At 38.9% G+C, this 20,097-nt stretch overlaps 2 protein-coding genes across 3 annotated transcripts; both read left to right on the top strand.

The window, feature by feature from the left end:
- Nucleotides 1-1,462: 1,462 nt before the first annotated feature.
- Nucleotides 1,463-8,308, top strand: tnfrsf1a (tumor necrosis factor receptor superfamily, member 1a). 2 transcript variants are annotated; one of them, XM_044033136.1, is made up of 10 exons: nt 1,463-1,650; nt 3,423-3,521; nt 3,625-3,730; nt 3,849-3,974; nt 4,086-4,241; nt 4,372-4,450; nt 5,106-5,164; nt 5,772-5,947; nt 6,032-6,146; nt 6,280-8,308. In XM_044033136.1, exons 2-10 carry the CDS (start codon nt 3,456-3,458, stop codon nt 6,573-6,575), a joined length of 1,179 nt encoding a protein of 392 aa, XP_043889071.1. In that variant the 5' UTR covers nt 1,463-1,650; nt 3,423-3,455; the 3' UTR covers nt 6,576-8,308. The 2 variants fall into 2 exon arrangements, with proteins under 2 accessions (XP_043889071.1, XP_043889070.1); XM_044033135.1 differs by having other exon boundaries at nt 6,029-6,146.
- A 592-nt stretch (nt 8,309-8,900) lies between these two features.
- plekhg6 (pleckstrin homology domain containing, family G (with RhoGef domain) member 6) lies at nt 8,901-20,068 on the top strand. The gene is made up of 15 exons (XM_044033128.1): nt 8,901-8,984; nt 10,858-11,077; nt 11,648-11,782; nt 11,995-12,132; nt 12,556-12,651; nt 12,742-12,792; nt 13,098-13,247; nt 13,457-13,567; nt 14,658-14,807; nt 14,912-15,046; nt 15,160-15,279; nt 15,375-15,507; nt 15,596-15,711; nt 16,134-17,635; nt 19,457-20,068. Exons 1-15 carry the CDS (start codon nt 8,965-8,967, stop codon nt 19,635-19,637), a joined length of 3,258 nt encoding a protein of 1,085 aa, XP_043889063.1. The 5' UTR covers nt 8,901-8,964; the 3' UTR covers nt 19,638-20,068.
- The last annotated feature ends 29 nt before the right edge of the window (nt 20,069-20,097 follow it).

Raw genomic sequence — 20,097 nt, 5'->3', positions numbered from 1 at the left:
CATCATCAGTCATTTAGGACAACATTGGATCATTCAGAGATCCTCACTGAACTTCTGGAGTGAGTTTGCTGCACTGAAAGTAAAGGGGCCGAATAATATTGCACGCCCCACTTTTAAGTTTTTTATTTGTTAAAAAAGTATAAATTATCCAATGAATTTCGTTCCACTTCACGATTGTGTCCCACTTGTTGTTGATTCTTGACAAAAAAATTTAATTTTATAACTTTATGTTTGAAGCCTCAAATGTGGCAAAAGGTTGAAAAGTTCAAGGGGGCCGGATACTTTCACAAGGCACTGGATGAACAGCCAACAACATTTAAAAGATGGACGATTCATTCATGTCAAATTATCTGAGAGGCAAATGTGATGAGTTTGAAATGATCAGGGGTGATTTTTAAATGTTTATGGAGACAGAGGCCAGAATTTACTCTTGTCTATATTTGGGCAAGCGATGCTTCAATCAGAGGTGAGCCTGACGTCATAATACAATTTGTGTATCACATACAAAAGTGTATCACATGGCTGGGAGGCTGTTATTAAAATGCTGTTATTTTGTTCTCATAGAAGTTTTATTGATGATAAATTTTGTAAAAAAAAAACCATGTGATAAGGAGCAACTTGTGTCCGTCAAAATATCAAAGGAAAAACGTGGACTATATCAATCAAATATAAATAAATATAATTTAAATTGAATATTACAGTAGGAAAGAATATGGATGTAGTTTTTCTCCTTTATGTGTATTTGAGTTTCTTCATAAATGTGGGAAGATTAATCATAATCTTGAAATGCAATGTTTGGATATGGATTAGTTTTGATATCCCTTTAGGGCCTTTTTCTGGCACAAACACAGTGAATTGTGGTTAGGTTAAGGTATTAACTGGTTATAGTTACGGTGAGGGATAAGGCTTTGGTACAGGCTGTCCAAAGGAATGGAATTCAGTGCAGAGTCCTCATCAGGATAGCAGTGCAAACACGTGTGTTATTATCTTCATAATCTAGTTCTACAGTGAGTCACCCTGCTGACTGGCATTTAATCTCTCACTGTCTGGGCGTGTGTGCGTGTGTGTACAGTAGTGTTTTGTTTTTTTCTTTATGATTTGTTCTGGTAAAAAAAAAAATCAATCAAAGACCACTGATCTTGTCAGGACCAGCTCTTATGGATCATAGTCTGGTCCTAATTAGGCCAAACCTTATTTCTGAAGAACTGGGTGAGGTTAGGGGTAAAATGCTAGGGTCACAGTCACTTCCACTAACCATAACCATAAAACTTAACCAGAATTATAATCAGTTGACTTTAGTTAGGCTGTCCTATATGGATTAGGTTATAATACAGTGAATGTGGGTGAGTCACCTCTAGTTGTCTTCATTCTCAGACTGATGTGTGTGAGTGTGTGTGTGTGTGAGCGCGCGCGCTTCCTTGCCAAAAAACAACTTGTCTCGCAATTCCTTGAAACGAGCGCGTGACACACTCGTTTCCCGTTTGTGACCGCCTCCTCTCGTCCTCAGTCGAGAGGGTCGACAACTGTGGCGCTGCGCTTCCAATGAATACATCTGTAGCATTTATTCAAACAATTATAGCACTTAATAAGTGGATTTATTGTGGAGCTGGAGTGAAGGAGTGTGCCTTTGGTGTGACAGTGGTTGTTCAGGTAAGTGACGGTAAAATCCTGACTGTGGGCAGCCAGAGCTGATTCATATCAGACTGAGTGAGACTGCGGTCCTGTAGGTGGAATGCGGTGCGTTCTGTGGAGCTAAACGGAAACCATTGAGAGAACAACGAACTGTAAAATAGACTGACTGTACATTATTATTGTGAATGCGTCAAATGTTAGCAGTGAAGCTCATGGAGCTTGTTAAACTTTAGCCGTGTTGTCTTGTCAGAGCTACAGGGAAGTGAAGCCAAACTAGTGGCCAACAAAAATGTGGGAGTTGTTCTGCTTCATTAATGTCTGTGTGAACGGTTTCCCTTAACATTAACTTATTTTCACACTAGCCTCCTGTTGTTTTAAACTATTCAACTCAAGATTGTTGATATTGTCAATAACACTGATGCTATTGTCGCCATAGCATTTTACTGTAAGTTTGTTTTATTGTTGTCTCACTTGTCATAGTTTTAAAAATTGTCAAAATTAGGTTAAATGAAAGGTAAAAGTGTCTGAAGTGCAACGTCTTTAAAGTGAGTCCTTCAGGTTATACCTTATATCAGCTGTTTGTCCCACAATGTGTAGTTATTTTTCTATCTATTTATTTAAAGTCTTTCCAGCAGGTTTGTTCTTGACAAGTTGTACATTAAACATTTTAAGCCAAGAGAAATGATCAAAAAGAATGGGGAAATTAAAAAAATGAATGTCTAAAAATAAAATATAACTGCACCAAAGCACAGCATGGTACAACACTGTTGCTTTTGATTCCCTGGAATAACTTTTACCAGGAAGTGTGGGAAACACTGGGTCTGGAAAACCCAGCTCCCATTAACTCAGTGGAAAACTCAGCTTAGAACTAATCATGAAAAACACACATCAAGGTTTTATGATAAGTATAATTATATTAAAGCTAATATACTTGAGATTTATCCTGGCTCTCCGGTTTCCTCCCATAGTCTAAAAAAATGGATTTAGGCAGTTAAATTTAAGGCCTGTGGGCCACACATGGTCCTCCAGTCAATGTCCTGCGGCCCTACATTTATTTTAAAATTATAATGAAAACTGTACCCAGCTGACCAACAGTGGACAGTATTTTTAGAATAATAATCATAATACATTAGGTTACATTCATTACATTATTAAATTCAACATTCAATTATATATAAGCTTCTCTTGCCTATATTACAATTCTCTACATCAGGAGTGCCCACACTTTTTCAGTTTGGGAGCTACTTTTAAAATGACCAAGTCAAAAAGATCTACCTTAATCTAGACCACCTGAAATGACCCTGCTTATGTTCAGTTGTCATCTAATAAAAGAACTGCATCAGCTCAGTTTAATGTGAAACCAGGGTTGTATAGTACCATTAAATAAAATGTGATTAAACAAGATTAATTCTGTCACGTTATTGTACCTTGTAGCTAAATAATAATGCATTTTTCCAGTCCACCCTGACCCTGCTATCAGCTCAGTTTATTGTAACTCTGTGGTTTCAGAATTAAAAGCAGAGCTTCAGTTTCATTTTGCTCACACTGCTCATATGTTGAAGAAACCACAACCATAACTCGGGGCCCCTTCCCCATTCTCATTACTCACGTTTACCCACAGACTGTCTGAAATATAATTATAGAATAGAAATGATGAATAAATACTAATGTAAATATGAATTAGTATCAACATATTTTCCTGTTCTTTTGTCCACACAATATACCCGAGAATATAACTAAAATCAGATGTACTGTGTATTGTTTAATTTGACCTGTTGTTTTACCTGCAGATGGCCTCAGATGGACTGAGTTAACCCTGTAAGATGATGGAGGGAGCTGGAATAAATTGGAATAAAAAAGCCCCTGTGGGCACAACACTACTCTTCATGGTGAGACAAACCTTTTGCTTCACTGAATATTTTAAAATTGCATGTAAACATGCAAGATGAACAATACACTTACAATACACTTACTGATTTATTTATTTTGCAGTGTCTGGTCATTCCGTTGGCTTTGTCACAAACTGAAGAAGCGCACACATGTCCACCTGATGACTACACCATAGAACAGGGGATTTGTTGCAACAAATGTTCTCCAGGTACACAAACGGTGGTTTCTCATAAATGGAAGGACCTACATTGGACATTGTCTGTCCTTATTAGATCAATTCTTCTGAAGTCTTCACCTTGTTTACATGTGGCATTCATGTTTTCCAGGTTTTAAGCTTATGGAAAAGTGTCATGCTACAGGTCAGAGAAGTAGCTGCACACCATGTCCTCCTGGACAGTTCATGGACCAGATGAACTTTTCCCCCAACTGCAGGCGATGCCGACGCTGCAAAGGTAAACTATCACAACCTTTTTGTCTGTCTCAGTTTCACCTTCTTGATTTATCAGCGTTGCAGTTAATGGTTTGTTTTGTCCAATCTTTCTTTCTTGTCAACTTTTTTACAGAAGCAAAGCATGAATATCAGGTGTCCCCATGTAATCGAGTCAAAGACACTGAATGTCGGTGCAAGGATGGCTATTACAGATTTGACATAGACTCTGAAACGTATGAGTGTCGCAGTTGTTCAAAATGTGGATCTGATGCAAAGGAAATACAAAGATGTAAGTGTTCAGACATGACACTGCATCATCATGTAGAAGCTATTCTATTTTTTCTTTTTTTACCTTTTTAGTTTGTCAACTGTGTTGTTTAAGTCATTAATATTTCATAATTACTCTCATTTTTGCACAGGCACATGGGAGAAAAACACTGTTTGTGAATGTAAGGAGAACTACTACAGTGTCAAAAACAAGTGTGAACCTTGCAAAACGTAAGTAATAACATACCATAATATGCCCTGTGAGCTTTTGGTGCATACACCATCATAATGTGTAGTACGGTTTTATTTTAAGCCATTGCTGGGGAAGTTAGTTTGTTGAATTGAAACTTGCTGTGCACTTCCAAATTTGGTCAATCTTTCCATTAGTTAGTTTCAGAAGAGGGAAGTATAAGACCCTAAAACTGGGTTACTAACATTTGTTAAATATTTTGACCCCTGGGCTTCCTGTTTAATTTATATAATAATTTAAATTTGATCCATTTATCATGACCGTAACATAACATATTTCTTGAAAATTTGAAATTACCCATTCAACATAACACTAATAAAAAAAGTGACTGATGTTTTTGGAGGTCAGATATTTTATCATCTTTAAAAAGTGGGTATTTTTTTAAAAAAAGCTTGGGAAACAAAAGCTTGGTTGAGTTTTGTCACACACTATTAGTAATTGTGACATATTATCACTCTTTGGTGTGTGTGAACATCCTGTGCAGTGGCTACTATGAAACTGTGCCTTCAGCATTTAAATGCTTGGCCCCATTGGCTGGTGTATAAAATATGTCTCTGCCTTCATAGCAATCACTTCCTCTTAGGACGATGCCTCTTCCTCATCAGTGTTGTGAAACATTCTCTCTGTCCTCCACAGTTGCTCCCCTGAGTGCAAACATCACTGTGCAACGACTCTGAATACACAGAATACAAAAGGTGAGCACTCGTATCAGATACATGGTTAATGGAAGAGCCTTCACAAATGCGGTAGAACATATAGTGGTTTCTTATGTGCCTGTGCAGAGGTCAAACACATGCTGCAAAACTTGACTACAAGAGATACATCACACTTCAGAGTAGAGGTTGACACAGCCAATGGCCAATATATATGCTATTATTATCACCATCATTATTATTATTCTTATCAATTATCTTTTTCTACCAGATAAAATACACCATTTCTTAACTTAAATAAACATTTTTTGGACAGCATTTATAGCCCATGGGCCCTATTTTATCAATCTATAGCACATGGTCTAAAGTGAGAGGCACAAGTGCAGAAGGGCGTGTCCAACTCTGCCTTTGCTGGTTTCATGCCACATAGTCTAGGTGCAAAGTGAGGCACAGAGGTGTTGTATTTATTGTTTTTATTGTTACGAACAATAAATTGTTATTGTTATGAACAATTTTGATCAATGCTGGTGTAAAATTTAACATGACAAACCCTGGAAAATGTGTTTTTGCTTTTTAATGAAAAACCAAATGTATGCTTTTTTAACACGTGCCCATCTCCATATGTTTGAATTCTCAAATTCTCATGAAGGTCCTGATGCCGGACAAGAGTTTCTTATCAGCATAATTGCTGGAGTTGCAGTTTCGGCAGTGGTTTTGTTGGTGATGGTGTTCTTTATCACCCATGTGGCCACAAAACGATTTACCAAGAAGAAGTTGTTAAAGGCATCCACCCAAGCATCTGATTTCGCTCCAGACTCTTCTGAGGTACAATGGTCTGACTGTGTGCTCTTGTTTTATCTCCCTCTTCCTTCTGTACTCATTTTATTCTAATGTCTTGTTTCTTAGCAGGTTCTGATCAGATGTGAGGAGAATTTCAACAACAGTGTCCAAGCTGTGCCCGAAAGCCTTGTGAATGAACAGCAACAGTCCAAACTGCCTGACTGTGTCCCACTGGAAATCAAGAGTGAGTATATTTGATACTGTACATAGCAACACACACTCCCCTGTGTGCAATCTCAAACATACAGAAAGCCCATTGTTCTTACTCTCATCTTTACCCCTCATCACACTGCCCCTCTTCACTCCCCTGTCTGCAGTCGCTGACCTGATCTACACAGTGCTGGATCTAGTTCCTGTGCTGCAGGTGAAGCAGCTGGTACGTCTGCTTGGTGTGAAGGATACGGAGATCGAACAGGCGCAGCTGGATTACCGATCCTGCCGGGAGGCTCACTACCAGATGCTGCGGGTGTGGGCGGAGAGAGGCTCTCGTGGTGGTGGACGGGGTGGAATGCTCTACATGCCATTGTTGCAGGAGTTGCTGGACAAATTGAAAATGATGCTCCTGGGAGGGGTGGCTGAGGAGCTGGAGATAAAGTATGGCATTTTGCCATAACCCAAAGCCAAGTGGAACAAAAAGCTTATGAAACCAAGTATTATCCTCTTTAAGAGACGCACTCATGGACAGGACAGACTCAAAGCATAAAAGAGACACGATGCTAAAACCACAGCAGCAGTTGTTTTTTTTTATAAAGTGAACCAGCATCACAGAGTGCTCTACCTCTCATACCCTTCATCTGCTCACAAGACGAGGTCAAACTACTGAGCGAGGCGGAAGTTCAGGGAGGCAGAGCCACAGGAAGCTGGTCTTTGCACAGTTAAATTCTGCTCCACCCTTTGCAAAGAACTTTCTGGAATGTATGTTTATATGTACTTAATGTATGTTTGTTTTTTGAAGATGAATGGAATAGTTTTGAACATTTTTTATGAGATACATTTGTTGTTTTCTAGAGCTAGATGAGAAGATTTGATACCAAATGTGAGAGTTATTTTTAGTTTTCTTTTTTAAAGCTGCTGTCAGTGAATTATGTAAGACCAAATACATTTTTAATTGCTTAATATTCTGACAACTTTCACTGATGAAGATAGTCAGTAATTCTCATAACCCATTCCCTCTGGTCAAAAAAGCCATTGAATCCCAATGTAAATGGGTTTTTCACCAGTACACATCTGCACAGGTGAAAGTGGTGGAAAAAACACCAAAAGGTGTTCTTTGCCTTTTTTTTTTTGCAGCTTTGCGCAAATTTAAAAATCCATTTTAGTGTGAAATAGGCTTCAGTGGTCTCTCAGTCTCAGGTGTCTGCAAACTAAACTTGTTGAATCACATCTGGTTAGTAAAAACCTCCCTTCATCAAATGCATTTATGAGGTGACCGTAGCAACAGACTAGAAGTTAGCTACAAGACAACATCACTGACAGCAGCTTTATCTCAATGACGTGTGAATATGCATATTTCCTTTTTTAAAAACATCTCTAAATAAATCAAAGCATTTTTAAGACGTTAGTATCATATGATATATCTTTGGGAATAGAGAGGATTATAGACTTTATGATTTGATACTGGTTTGTTCCGTACATTTATTGTTGAGTGCAATTTGTACTGTATCATATTTTCCTATAGCTTTATCAGATTTCTTTTTATTAAGAAGCAAGCTATTATGTAGTCTAAGCCAGTTAAGCTACTCACATTTCAATGAGAAGTCATTGCAGGACGACCTGATAGCTCAGTTGTTAGGGAGCAAAGCACATGGACAGACTCCTGAAAGTGTCGTCTGACTCCGAGACTGTAAACTTCAGAATACCAAAGAAAATCTTCCAACCAAAGTTAGTACTCCAGGTATGATTACAAACATTCTTTTCATTTGTGTTTGTCGCAGAAGGAAGTGGAAAATGTAACATTGATTTTCAGCCTGTAGTATAGAGTTATTTGTTCAATACTTCCTGGTCCTACTGACAAAAGGGAAGACAAAAAAAGGGAACCAGACCCCTGCCACATTTCATAAACTTCACACCCTAATTAGCATTCTTTAAAACCCCTTTTATACAAGCATTATTCATTGCTGTGGAAAAACAGGACACACCTTGTCTCCGTCTGTCTTTGCCAAGCTATTTTTTTTAAAAGACCAGTCCCAGCCTGCACACTCAGATATGAATCAGTCACTCTGTCGTGGACTGGAGACTTTTTCAAAGCACCTTTATCTTGTATCATACTTTATAAGGCAGAAATGATTATTGAGTGAACGACTGTGGACAACTTTAAATGACAAAATAAAAGAAAATCCATTTCCATGTGTGTCTCTTGCACTATGACTGTCTGGTGTCATTAACAGGCTGTAAACCTTGTGCAGTACACTTGTATTTAACTTGAGGCACACATTCCAGTGTGCAGCCTTTGACATTATTCAAATTTGTAATGATCTCTGCAGATTCAGCTGCCTTGTGTTTGGCCTAACCTGACAGTTTTTCCCTTTAATGTCGCTACATTCTCACAGCTTGTTTCATAGTTCACTTCACCTTTTCCACTCTGTTCTGCATTTTTACCACGCAATCAAACACCAGGCTCTCATGGTTGACTGGCGTATTGTTCTCTTAAGAGCAGAATCAACTGCAGCTTAGCTGTATAAAAACACAACAAGGCCTGAGTTTTTAAAGTGATTTCCTCACACTTGCTCAGAGTGACAAAAATTCCCAATTGACCTGAAATAACAACAGAATACCCTCAAAGAAATCCGTCATGGCGCCAGCTCCACTAAGCACTTTCAACTGCGACACATTAACCAGCCCCGAGCACTGATTTGTTGGCTGCAGAATCCAGTTGTTCTCGTCGGGCCAGTTGCAGAGGGAAGGGGTGCAGGTGAAAGCCAGAGAGGGAGGGACCCATGAAGGTAAAGAGAGAGAGAGGAGGAGAAAGCTAACAGAAACCAAAGATGACTCGGTGAAACGCAATGGATTCAACCAAACCCAGGTAAATCACACAATATTATCTACAATAAAGTAAATCAGGTGGTGTGAAAATGTAGTGCAGTGTGTATGAGGAGCAGCACAACAGACAACTCCACCTTAAAGCTTTTGTGTGGATCTGTGGGCTTTTCTTTAGCATTTGATTTGTTGTTTTACTGAGGCTAAACAAGACAACTAAAATGCCCTTTTCCTGTTTTCCTTAAATGGCCCAAATCAAATGTAATTGTCTTCCAGACATGTGTAGTGTGTTATTGTGGGATAGAGACAGCAAATGTAAACACGTATGACACCGTGATGAAAGCACTTGCGTCAGTCTTTTGATGTTTGACATGTAGTATGAACAGATTAGTGTGGTGTTCCTGGCTGTGGTTTGTTTACTTGAGTAAGCTTTTTAGTAAAACTAGACTAAACCATGCAAATATGATCAGGAATGCCTCAGCACTGCTTCCACGCTGCACTTCAAATCCTGCTTTTTCTGTCAGGCAACACCATTGAGTCAGCAGTATGAAAACAGCATTTCTCTGCAACGACTGCAGCCGCAGATAGTGACATAATTCATTGAGACACAGTAGCTTCCTGAGAATGGAGATACAATCTTCAATGTAACATACAACCTGAGTAAGTGAATCGTGAGGTCAGGTCGGTGGGACCCAACAACCCCAGATAAGACGTGGAGTAATATTGCGGTCTGCATATCTGTGTAACTGGAGATGCAGCCATGTGAAACTATCAGTGTCCTGTTAAATCAGTGGGATGCTCTGAAACATGCAACACTGACAGTCTTAGTAACCCGCCTCACTTCTACTATTTACTTAGTTGCAATAGAAAATCCTTTGCTTATGTGTTACAAGATATTTAACACTTTATGGTATTTCAGTATTGGGAATACCAATTTCTGCGTCAACAAATATAAACATTAAGTGCAAGTTTTGTGCTTTAATTTTTATATAAACTATTCATACATTCTTATATTAACACAGCAGCTCTTAACTTTGGGGTTGTAAAAAGAATGAATCGAGCCAGCTGCAGTTTATACAGCATCAAATCAGTTACACAAATCAAAACATGATAGAAAATCACACTTGTGATTAAAATGAAAGAAGACAATGCGTTCGCACCATTGCCATATTCTAATATACATAAACTCACTTTGTGAACCTAATAATGGGTCTGGTGTGTGTTCAGAGATGGTCTTCTGAATACCTCAGTTATTACTAAGTTGTTATTTGAATATCTATCAGGTCATTCTCCTCTAAACTCTGGGCATCTTTTATTCTGAAAGAACTGCTGCTCACTGGATAGTTTCTCTCTTTCTCACCATTCTCTGTGAACACGAGATGGTTGTGTGTCACAGGAGCAGCTTCTGAAATGAGACCAGCTCATCTGTGCCATGTTCAAAGTAACAAATCACGTTTCTTCCCCACTCAGTTGGAACTTCAGTAGATCATATTAACCATGTCTACATGCCTAAATGATTTGCTACCGTGTGATTGGTTGATTAGTTATTTGCGTTTTTGTACTTTGGTAGTATTGGTGTATTTACTGTATAGTGTACATTCTACATACTGTATTCTTTCACATATACACACTATATATACTCTTTCTAGTTTTGACATATGCGACCTGCAACATGCAGACTCAGCTTTATTTTGAGGGGTCAAAGGCCGAAACCTAACTTGGCTTAAACACAGCTGTGTATTTGTTATTATTAAAGATCCATAAAGCTTTAGTCCTGATAAGGAAATCTTAGTCAACTCCTTAAATAAATAAGAGGGCACACACAGTCCCTGGATTCTGCTCAAGCCTCCCTTCGTGTTTGTCGTGAAAAGCCTTTTGTGAGGAAACCTTCATCTAACCACGCGTGTGTTTCTCCTCAGCTTTTCCTCAAAATCACTGCATGTAAACAGTGGTGGAGGAAATGAGTCACAGACGGAGGAAGGGCCGGTGCTGTGGAAGGACACTGTGGACTGGGAGAGGCAGAGGGACAGCGAAAGCAGAGAGACGGATGTTGTCAATGGGACGCCACCAGCTGCAGAGATAAACCTCCACCACAAGGGGTCAGCAGACAAGCAGAAGTTCAGTACACTGGGCTATCAGGCAAGTCAAAAAACTTAGATGTAGTTTTTTAATATATTGTGTACATATGATGAGCATTTGTTGAGGCTCAAAAGATGGTGTGTATATATTATATGTATTTGTTCTGTTGTATAATTCATTGTTCCACTGTCATTGCTCTATTGTATATTGTTGTTTAACTCTGATGTAAGGTGGGTTTTAAAAAGGTGCATATGGATAAATGTGTAGTTATTATTTATTACTAATGAGCCAAGTTTTACTTTACTATGAAAAATGAAAACAATAATATTAAATCAAATTAACGTTTTTCCCCAGCATATCTGTCTGTCTGTCTGTCTGTCTGTCTGAAAGCAGCTATTTCAATTTAAATATTTCCTTTAAAAATACCTTTTGCTTGAGACTACTGCAGTAATGTTATATCAATTTGTACCTTTTCTCCACATGCATATGATTTGAGTGTTGAAAAATCTGAGGAAATAGCATATACATACAATGTTCCCTGAATTCTGACTGAGACAGATATATTTACAGATTTTAAAATTCTGCACAAGTTCTGCACAAGTTGAAATGTACAAATGTCTGACTTTCCAGAGACGGACCAAACAAAAGGTTGTGACTGACTTTGCAACAGTGAGTAAAGGAACATCTGCAGGAACCAGACCTCGAGCGGCGCTGAGGCAGGTCCTGTTCAGTCAGGGAGTGTCTGACAAGAACCCAGTGTCTGAGGTATTAACTTGTCTCGTGTCTCATGCTGACATGTTTGGAAACAGATACAGACTTGCTCTCGAACCCTGTCCGCCCACTCAAATAACTGAAACAACTGCACCGCTTTGGCGACATATATTTTTTTAGACTTCAGACGTTATGACCAAACTCATGTGTTCACGTTCAACGGCTGATTCATCTTTCCATCTCTCTGTCTTGTGCCAACCCCTCAGGAGCGAGGTCAGCTGGACGTGTTGAAGCGGGAGCTGGAGGCCTTCGCTGTGCCAGTCAGCCTGAAGTGGAAATGGAAGGAGGAAAGTCAAGGAACAACACTGGAAAACAACTGGACAGATATAGTGCACTCTCATTCAGTATGGGTTCTTTTCTTCAAGTACAATACCATAAAAAATGAGATTGAATTGAAGTAGGAGGTTCCCTTTGTAGTTGAAGGCTGATACGGCTTATTCCTTTGTGCGTTAGAGCTCTACTCTTGTTCCAAACGTGTTCTGCTCTGGCAGACATACACATCGCTTTATTGAAACTCTACTCTAGTTGGAATAATGGTTCTTGAAACCAGAGAACGTATTCAACATTGGTCGACAATTTCAAGCCCATTTGTAAGACTCTGGTTGGCTTGTCCATTCAGGCCCCTGTAAAGAAAAGTACTTACTTTTATTTTAAGGAATTCAGACACTTATATAAGCATACTTATGGGAAGTATTTTTATATTAAGGATTGTCTTCTTACTTTCCTTTTTTTCCAACACTCTTCCTCTCTGTCATTCTCATGATCAGACTATGTCCAAGATGCAGAGACACCAGCAGGAGGCGCTGTGGGAGTTTGTTCACACTGAACTCACCTACATCAACAAACTAATTATCATCAAAGATGTAAGATGCTGCTCATCTCTACCTGCTGCCGTTGTCAGATTCATATTGATGCAAACAGACGTGTAACAGAGCAGTGGTTTTCCCTCACAGTTGGTGATCGCCGCTCTCGTCAACCTCCACCTGCATGGATTTCTCCTGGAGGTCAGTCTGCAGAACATATGCAGCCTCCCTCATCTACACTGAAAACATAGCACCTCACCAAAACTCATCTACAGGCCTATTTTCCACTGTTCTGCATACCACTGACACAGATCACCTTCCACACACAGAAACATCCGCTCAAGATCATACACAACACAACAGACAAGCACAAATGGAAATGTAGCACAACCAACACATTTCCACTGAGAGGATGGAAACTATCACAGCAGGGGAGTTTAACCTTAACACTTTCATTTTGGTTTTTAATGATGATTATTTTTGTTTTGACTCCCGCCTGCTGATAGGTGACGACCGAGCAGCTTTTCTCCAACGTCTCCTCCATTCTCAGTGCACACCAGCTGCTCTGGCAGGAGGTCATCTATCCTATGTTACAGGAAGTCCGCACAACAGGCAAGCCCTTTGACCCAATGATGTTAGAGGCCGGTTGTCTGCAGGTAACACCTCACTGTTTAAAATGTGTGTTTTTCTGCCAGTCAGCAAAGCAAAACAACAAATTATCCATATACATAATTCTTCAGCATATGTAATTTTAATGACAATTTTCATGTGACAGTTAAACTGATTTTAATGAGTAAAATACTAATATTAATAGTAAAATTGTACTTTTCACATTATCAACTACTGTTTTCTCTTTGCGTCTCAGTTCCATGAGCGTTTTCCCTCCTATCAGCACTACTGTTGGGAGGAGGAAAACAATCTTGAATTCACGCGCAGGCAGATGGAGAGCAACCCACATTTCCTCACGTATGTTCAGGTACAGTGAGGCAGCGTCCATGTGTACGACATGCAACATTAAACACGTTTAACTCACGGTTAAACTTCACAAACTGAAATACTAACCTGAATGGTGGCTGAATGGCAGTCAATGTAATGACTAAGTGTTATTGGTGGCTCAGTGTGGTTGGTTACATCACTAACCTGAATGCAGGAATGTTATGAGAAATTAAAGTGTATAACAAGCAGCACCTGGAAATGCAGTAATGCAAAAAAAAAACATTTTAATTTGACATTAATGATGCTCTCTTGTGCATTAAAGCTCCATATATTAATATTCTACCTCTGTTTGGTAGTCATGAACAGAAAAGATATTATTTGAATGCTTCATCCGTCATCTGAAAATGGGCTCTGCCAAGCAACACAGACCTAAAACCTGCTTTACTGAGAAACACGGAGTGTGTCACATGGAGCTGAACCAGCATTATGTGAACTCACTTGACAATAGTTCAAATGTGACAGACACGTGTTTGTTTTTAAACTTTACTTACGTACTTGCACTTTTGAAGCAGACGGCTACTATTTACTGTACATTTGAATTCAGCCCGTGCCTCTTGACGCTTGTCATACCTTTGCCCTTGTCAACGTGAGTGGGAAGTGATACGTCTTTGTTGAACAGTAAGAGAGTAAGAGATTACCTGGAAATGATTACTCGGGTGGGTGTTGAAGGGTCTGAATCGTATGAAACAATAACATCTTACTCACCCCGAGGGGTGGTTTATATACAGTATTTCTTTATTTGGAGATACATCATACTCCGTCCTCTGCTTTCCCACCAGTGGAGACAAATGGAAGAATTGAGAATATGTTTTTCGAAATTATATATACATATATATATATATATATATGTATATATATATGTATATGTATATATATATATATATATATATATATATATATATATATATATATATATATATATATATACATATATATATATATATTACTTTTTCAGAAACAATATGCATACATATTAAGCAAAACTACAATTCAGTCATTGCAAAAGTCTTCACATATATACACTGTCTTATTTAGAATTCATGAAGCTGCTTGTTTTTGTGTTGTCCCAGTGGGTGGAGACTCATCCTCAGTGTGACCGCATGCGTCTCGGGGACATGCAGGCCAAACCTCATCAGAGGGTCACAAAGTACCCGCTGCTGCTCAAAGCTGTGCTCAGAAACACCCAGGACCCTCATGTGCAGCAAATACTCAGAGGCATGGTGAGGATCGGAGACGCTTACACAGTGCCATGATGCCTGTTTGTCCTCTACACAGCAACATTGTCGCCACTGACACACAGAAAAGCTAACTTTCTGCTCCTCAGCTGTCCAGCGTGAACAGTTTCTTGGATAGCATCAATGACTACCTGAGGCTAAAAGATGAGGAGCTCGCTCTGTCCATCTCTGCTCAGAGGGTGGAGGGATATGAGGTGGAGGGAATAAGTGAAGAAATTGACAAGGTAACATTCATATCACTCCTATATGAAATTTAAAGTAAAATGTGTGTAAGATGTTATAGAGAAGATGTAATCTTCAAGTCCTCTAAAATAATCATGATGCATTTCCTTGACAGCATGTCAGAGAGATCAGCCAGTTTGACCTCACGTGCCCCATCAGAGGAGTGGGTCCTGGGGTGGTGCGTAGGCTGCTTCTGGAGGAGAACCTAAAGATTCGTGACAGAAAGGACAACAAGGTAATCAGAGTCCATGGACTCACAGTTTATTTGAAGTTGTCTCTTCCGTACAGCCTTTCTATCATTTTTGTCTCCTTGCATTTGGTCCGACGCAGCTAGAGGTGGTGGCTCTACTTTTCTCAGATGTTCTTCTAATGACTAAAGTCCAGAAGAAAGGAGAGCGACTGAAGGTGGTTCGACCTCCTCTGGCCTTGGACAAAACGTCTTGCATCGCACTGAAAGATGGCTGTGAGTGAGAGCATTTTGTTGTAGACACTGAGGCTTGTGGATTCTCTGTGTATAGATCTGATTATCATCTTCTCTCTTCTTCTCTCAGGTTCATTTCTTCTCGTGGAGATAGGTGAGCTCAGGAGTGTTATGAATGTCTACATATTTGCAGCCGGCACTGCAGAGAGCTGCAGCACGTGGGTCTCGACCATCCACCAGGCAAAGGTAGAAAACAATATTTCTGACCAAACAGTGGACAGGATAGTTCGACTTGTAGCAACACGTGTTGGTTATTTGGAGTTTCAGTTGAATGGATCCTAATGTCTTTGCTGAGTTGATGTCATTTTTGTTTCAGTGAAATATCTCCTCAGTGTTGATCGATAACATTTAGATATCTAGATATGCATGTCCCAATCAGGATGAATCATCCTTGCCAATAGTTTAAATTATCCTCATGCTTAACAGGTACAACAGGTCTTTCATAGATAAAAGGTATAAAGGGAAGGCTCTTTCTTTCTCGCCTTTCGTAGCAACAATAAATGGAATCCTGAGAACTTGACTGAATTGTTATGTGAAACAGTATTACGTACAAATAACAAATTCATAGTTGGTTTATTTATCTTTTTATCTCTGTGTTTCATTGTCAGGTATCTCTGACAAACATGAGAAAGATGGAGAGCAACAAACAACTGGAAAACTGGAAAATCCAGGTGGAGACCAAACCTGTGAAAGAAGCACCGACAGATCATATGGAGACTAAAGAACATTTTGAGGATGGACTTTCTGAGGACCTTAATATGCCACCATCATTAAACGGGACGGTGGCATCTAAAGACGCAGAGGCACAGTACCAAACTGCAGATGATGTGATCACTAACAGTGAATTAGCTTTTTGGCAGGCCCAGCCCAGTGACAGTAAATATAAGTCAGTACGTAAGAGTGTTCATGGTCAACAACAAGCATTCAAAGAATATGAATGGATAGAAATGGGAGTGAGAGGTTATGGAGGTGGGAACTACGCAATGGAAGAAGAGCAAATAGTTGAGTCTCACATGATGAAAGAGCAAAGCATGGCCTTTAACCAGAGCACACAATGGACCCCTAATCTGGATCTTTTCAATCCTAGCACTGCTGAAGATCCAAGATCAAATACAATTGGGAGACCAAACAATTTTTTACCGGTGGGATTACCAGATGTGGACTACCCAACTGATGAAGATAGCACTTTAACGTTTTCTTACCAACCAACAGTTCCCAAGGAAGAAAGGGGAGGTCCTGAGTTTCAAAGAGTACCAGGAGAAGGAGGACTATTAAGAAAAGGACATTCTCAGTCTGTGAATGAAGACATCAGGAGAAGGTCCAGTCAGTCTGCATACATGAAAGCATCTTCAGAGGTTTGGGGGGTTTCAAAAGATTTGAAGACACCTCGGTTACAAAGGAGGAGGCCGGTTAGCGTCCACCAGGGTCTCTTCACCCAGACGTCCAGGCAGTACGCTAAAGGTTCAGCGCAGACTTGGACTGCAGCAAGCAACTCGTCTTCTAACTCTGACTCTGACTACCACCTCAAAAACAAGAGGAACTCTGTTCCTTCTGGCCAAAACACGGATTCACTCCGTGTCCTCAAGCTTGGATCCCTAAAACCAAACCAAGGCATGTTTGGGTACATGCATGATAGGGACACATCAGACCCAGTGACATTTTCTGAGTCTGAGCTGCCTAATCTGAACTTGCAGAACAAAATGAAAACCCAAAGGAGCGCTTCCATTCCTAATATTATGATTGAGGGAGGGCATGGACTTCGCCTGCACTCCAGCAGGCTTTACACTTTAGCCCAAGAGCAAGAAATACCTTTTCCTAACCCAGGACATTGTCCCTCTCGTCTGGAGGGCCTTCTGGAGAGAGCCAAAGTGAGAGTGAGGGATCGAGATGGATTAAATCCAGGGCGAAATGTGAAAAAGACTAATTCAAGGCCATATCCTCCTCCCTCCCCCTCATTTTCCAACACACCTTCACCCTCGCCCAGTGAGGGAGACCGTGACACAGAATGGGAGGAGGAGGAGGTGGAGCTGATGAGACACAGAGCGCTCACAGTGAGTCAAGGATGGAAAGAGCAGCTGGTAGATGGAGATGAACATGAGAGTAGAAACAGGTTTGTATGACCAAAAAGTACTCTGTTCATCATTAATTATGTTTAAAAGATTAACACACTGCCATTTATTAATCTCCATATTACTTATTATTTATTTGGAACTTCATTAGCTGTCACTAAAATAGCAGCTCCACTTCCTGGGGTCCACTCACGAAATGCAATTTTGTGACAAAACATAACACTATGGAACAGTAGGGACAAAAAGTCTCAACAAATTACAGCTATGTGAAAAGAAACAGAAAAGAGTGGATAGTGATAGTGATTTATACATATGTAAAAATAACTTTTATGTATGTGTGAACTCAAAATATGTAAAGTGGACAAAACAGACTATATCTGATGATTTACTTTCACTCTTAATATTAACAATAATAATTATAATCTCTTTCTGTTATGTATATATAATAGAATAATAAGATGTTATTTAACTTACAGCTCAGGTAATTTTTTAGATTGTCCCCACTATCAACTCTCTAACTAGTGTCTTCAGAGCAGCGTTTCATAGATTTTACATCACATGATGTAAAACAACGTTTTGCATCTCTTTCTTCAAAGGAAAGACAGATGCATTCTCTCAAGTTATTCATATTTGCTGGAATTGACTTGTTTTGTGTAATTGATCTTTAAGCCGTCCACTGAAATTGGTTCAATCAGGAGAGTGAATGAAAAGTGTTACTGATGAAGCCCCTTAAATCCCAGGTAGTGATATTTCCATTTGTGCACATAAGATAAGGATGATATAATCCAAATCTAGCAGCAATGAATTGAGAGCGTGCATGTGTGAGTGAGAAGTGATGTAGTAAATAAATAAACGGCTGGTTTACCCATTCAGGCTGCTGCAGAAACAGGCACAAGATGGAGGCCATAAAGCAAGGTCATTGACTAAAGTACATATAAAAGATAAAGGCAATTAAACCCAAACAAGTTAAACTAACATACTGATCGTGCTCACAGTACATTTCTGCACATAAACTTGAGACGTAAATATGTCACATCATACCTTTACACAATAAATGTTTGTTTTACATTTGCTAAAATGTTTTAAAATTTGACATAAGAGACATTACATTTCTTTTCTTCAGTGTACCCTGTAGCCCATAATGTAAATGAACTAATAAGAGTATTATTTAGATAGACCTAATCAATGATAGCTTATGATATTCTTGGATATTCCCTATTTTGATGCAATTTTACTTCAGTACAAGTAAAAGTACTGGTCTAAAAATTTACTCAAGTTAAGTTAAATAAAAAGTAGCATGTTTAAAATGTACTAGTAAAAGTAAAAAGTAAAAGTTACTTAGTCACTTTTTTAACAAGGTTGGGGTTCTTTCTTGTGTTGTGCAAAAAGGAGAAGGGGACAGAAATCATGAACTGTTTTTAATTTAACAAATTGCTGACAAAATAAAATATGTAAACACATCATTTATCAGTCAAAGTGGGTCAAAGGTCACAAATGCTTTAACTTTCTCACTAACTCAGGGACCTTAAATAATGCCAGTTCAATTTTCTGTTTGATTTAAAATGTAGTCAAGTACAGTACTTCCAAAAAACATACTATAGTAAAATATAATTATAACAAGTAAAGGTAAAATTACAAATTTAAAAAAGTATACAAGTATACAAAAAAACCTACTTATAGTAATGCGAGTAAATGATGAAGTCATTTTATATTTTTGGCATGATGGAAACTCCTCATTAACTCCGTTTAAGTCCCTACAGTTATGATAAAATGTACATTTAAATGTACTATCCATCGTGAGGCAGAGACCATACAGGCCTGGGAAATGTTAAATAGTAATGGTTTCTTTCTCTATCTTTCAGTGTTGCCTTTTCAGAAGGTGTAAATGTGGACTGGCCAGGCTGGTGCTTTGATGATGAAGAAGTCATGGACCATTTACAACCTAGAGATGAAGGACTTCTGGAGGACATCACCCGTTCTTTGTCCTTTTTTGATTTTCGCCACTTTTCAGAGCATGAAGAGGGCGAGTGTAGTCAGGTGTAGCTCTGCTGCTGAACTGTACTGCACAGCCACAATCTGAGATCACGGAATGCAACACGCCACATTTTTGGCTTATCTTGAAAATGGAGTAAATAGTTTTAGTCTGGGAGTTGCAGCTTGACGCATGCCTATACAGAAGGTATGATCATTGTACAAACCTGTAGTTAATGTATAATAATGTGCTTTTTGTATGTTTAACTACAGTACATACAGATACAAATTTGTGTAACATATTTTTATATAATTAATTTATATGAATAACAATTTGAACCTGATTTTATATAATGTAACAAATAAAAAAACAGATTTATTTTTCTGTTAAAATGCACTTTATGTACAAAGCAGTCTGTTGTCACAATGTGTATACATGCAAAATACAATCCTTGCACAGAGCAATTAAAACATTTACAGCTGAAATAGCAGGATATACTGAACATACAACATTTCATTTTTTATTATACAA

Source organism: Solea senegalensis, linkage group LG9 (genome assembly GCF_019176455.1).
Source record: "Solea senegalensis isolate Sse05_10M linkage group LG9, IFAPA_SoseM_1, whole genome shotgun sequence".
In the NCBI taxonomy this organism is placed as follows: Eukaryota; Metazoa; Chordata; class Actinopteri; order Pleuronectiformes; family Soleidae; genus Solea; species Solea senegalensis.
The sequence above is the reverse complement of the archived record's forward strand: the minus strand, read 5'-3'. Positions and strand labels throughout refer to the sequence as shown.

Excerpts from the sequence above, each read along its gene's own strand:
- tnfrsf1a (XM_044033135.1), top strand. The coding sequence starts at position 3,456 with ATGATGGAGGGAGCTGGAATAAATTGGAATAAAAAAGCCCCTGTGGGC. Across the intron at positions 3,975-4,085 it reads GCGATGCCGACGCTGCAAAG|AAGCAAAGCATGAATATCAG; the intron begins GTAAACTATCAC and ends ACTTTTTTACAG. Across the intron at positions 4,451-5,105 it reads AAGTGTGAACCTTGCAAAAC|TTGCTCCCCTGAGTGCAAAC; the intron begins GTAAGTAATAAC and ends TGTCCTCCACAG.
- plekhg6 (XM_044033128.1), top strand. The coding sequence starts at position 8,965 with ATGGATTCAACCAAACCCAG. Across the intron at positions 13,248-13,456 it reads TAGAGGCCGGTTGTCTGCAG|TTCCATGAGCGTTTTCCCTC; the intron begins GTAACACCTCAC and ends TTTGCGTCTCAG. Across the intron at positions 15,508-15,595 it reads CATCGCACTGAAAGATGGCT|GTTCATTTCTTCTCGTGGAG; the intron begins GTGAGTGAGAGC and ends TTCTTCTCTCAG.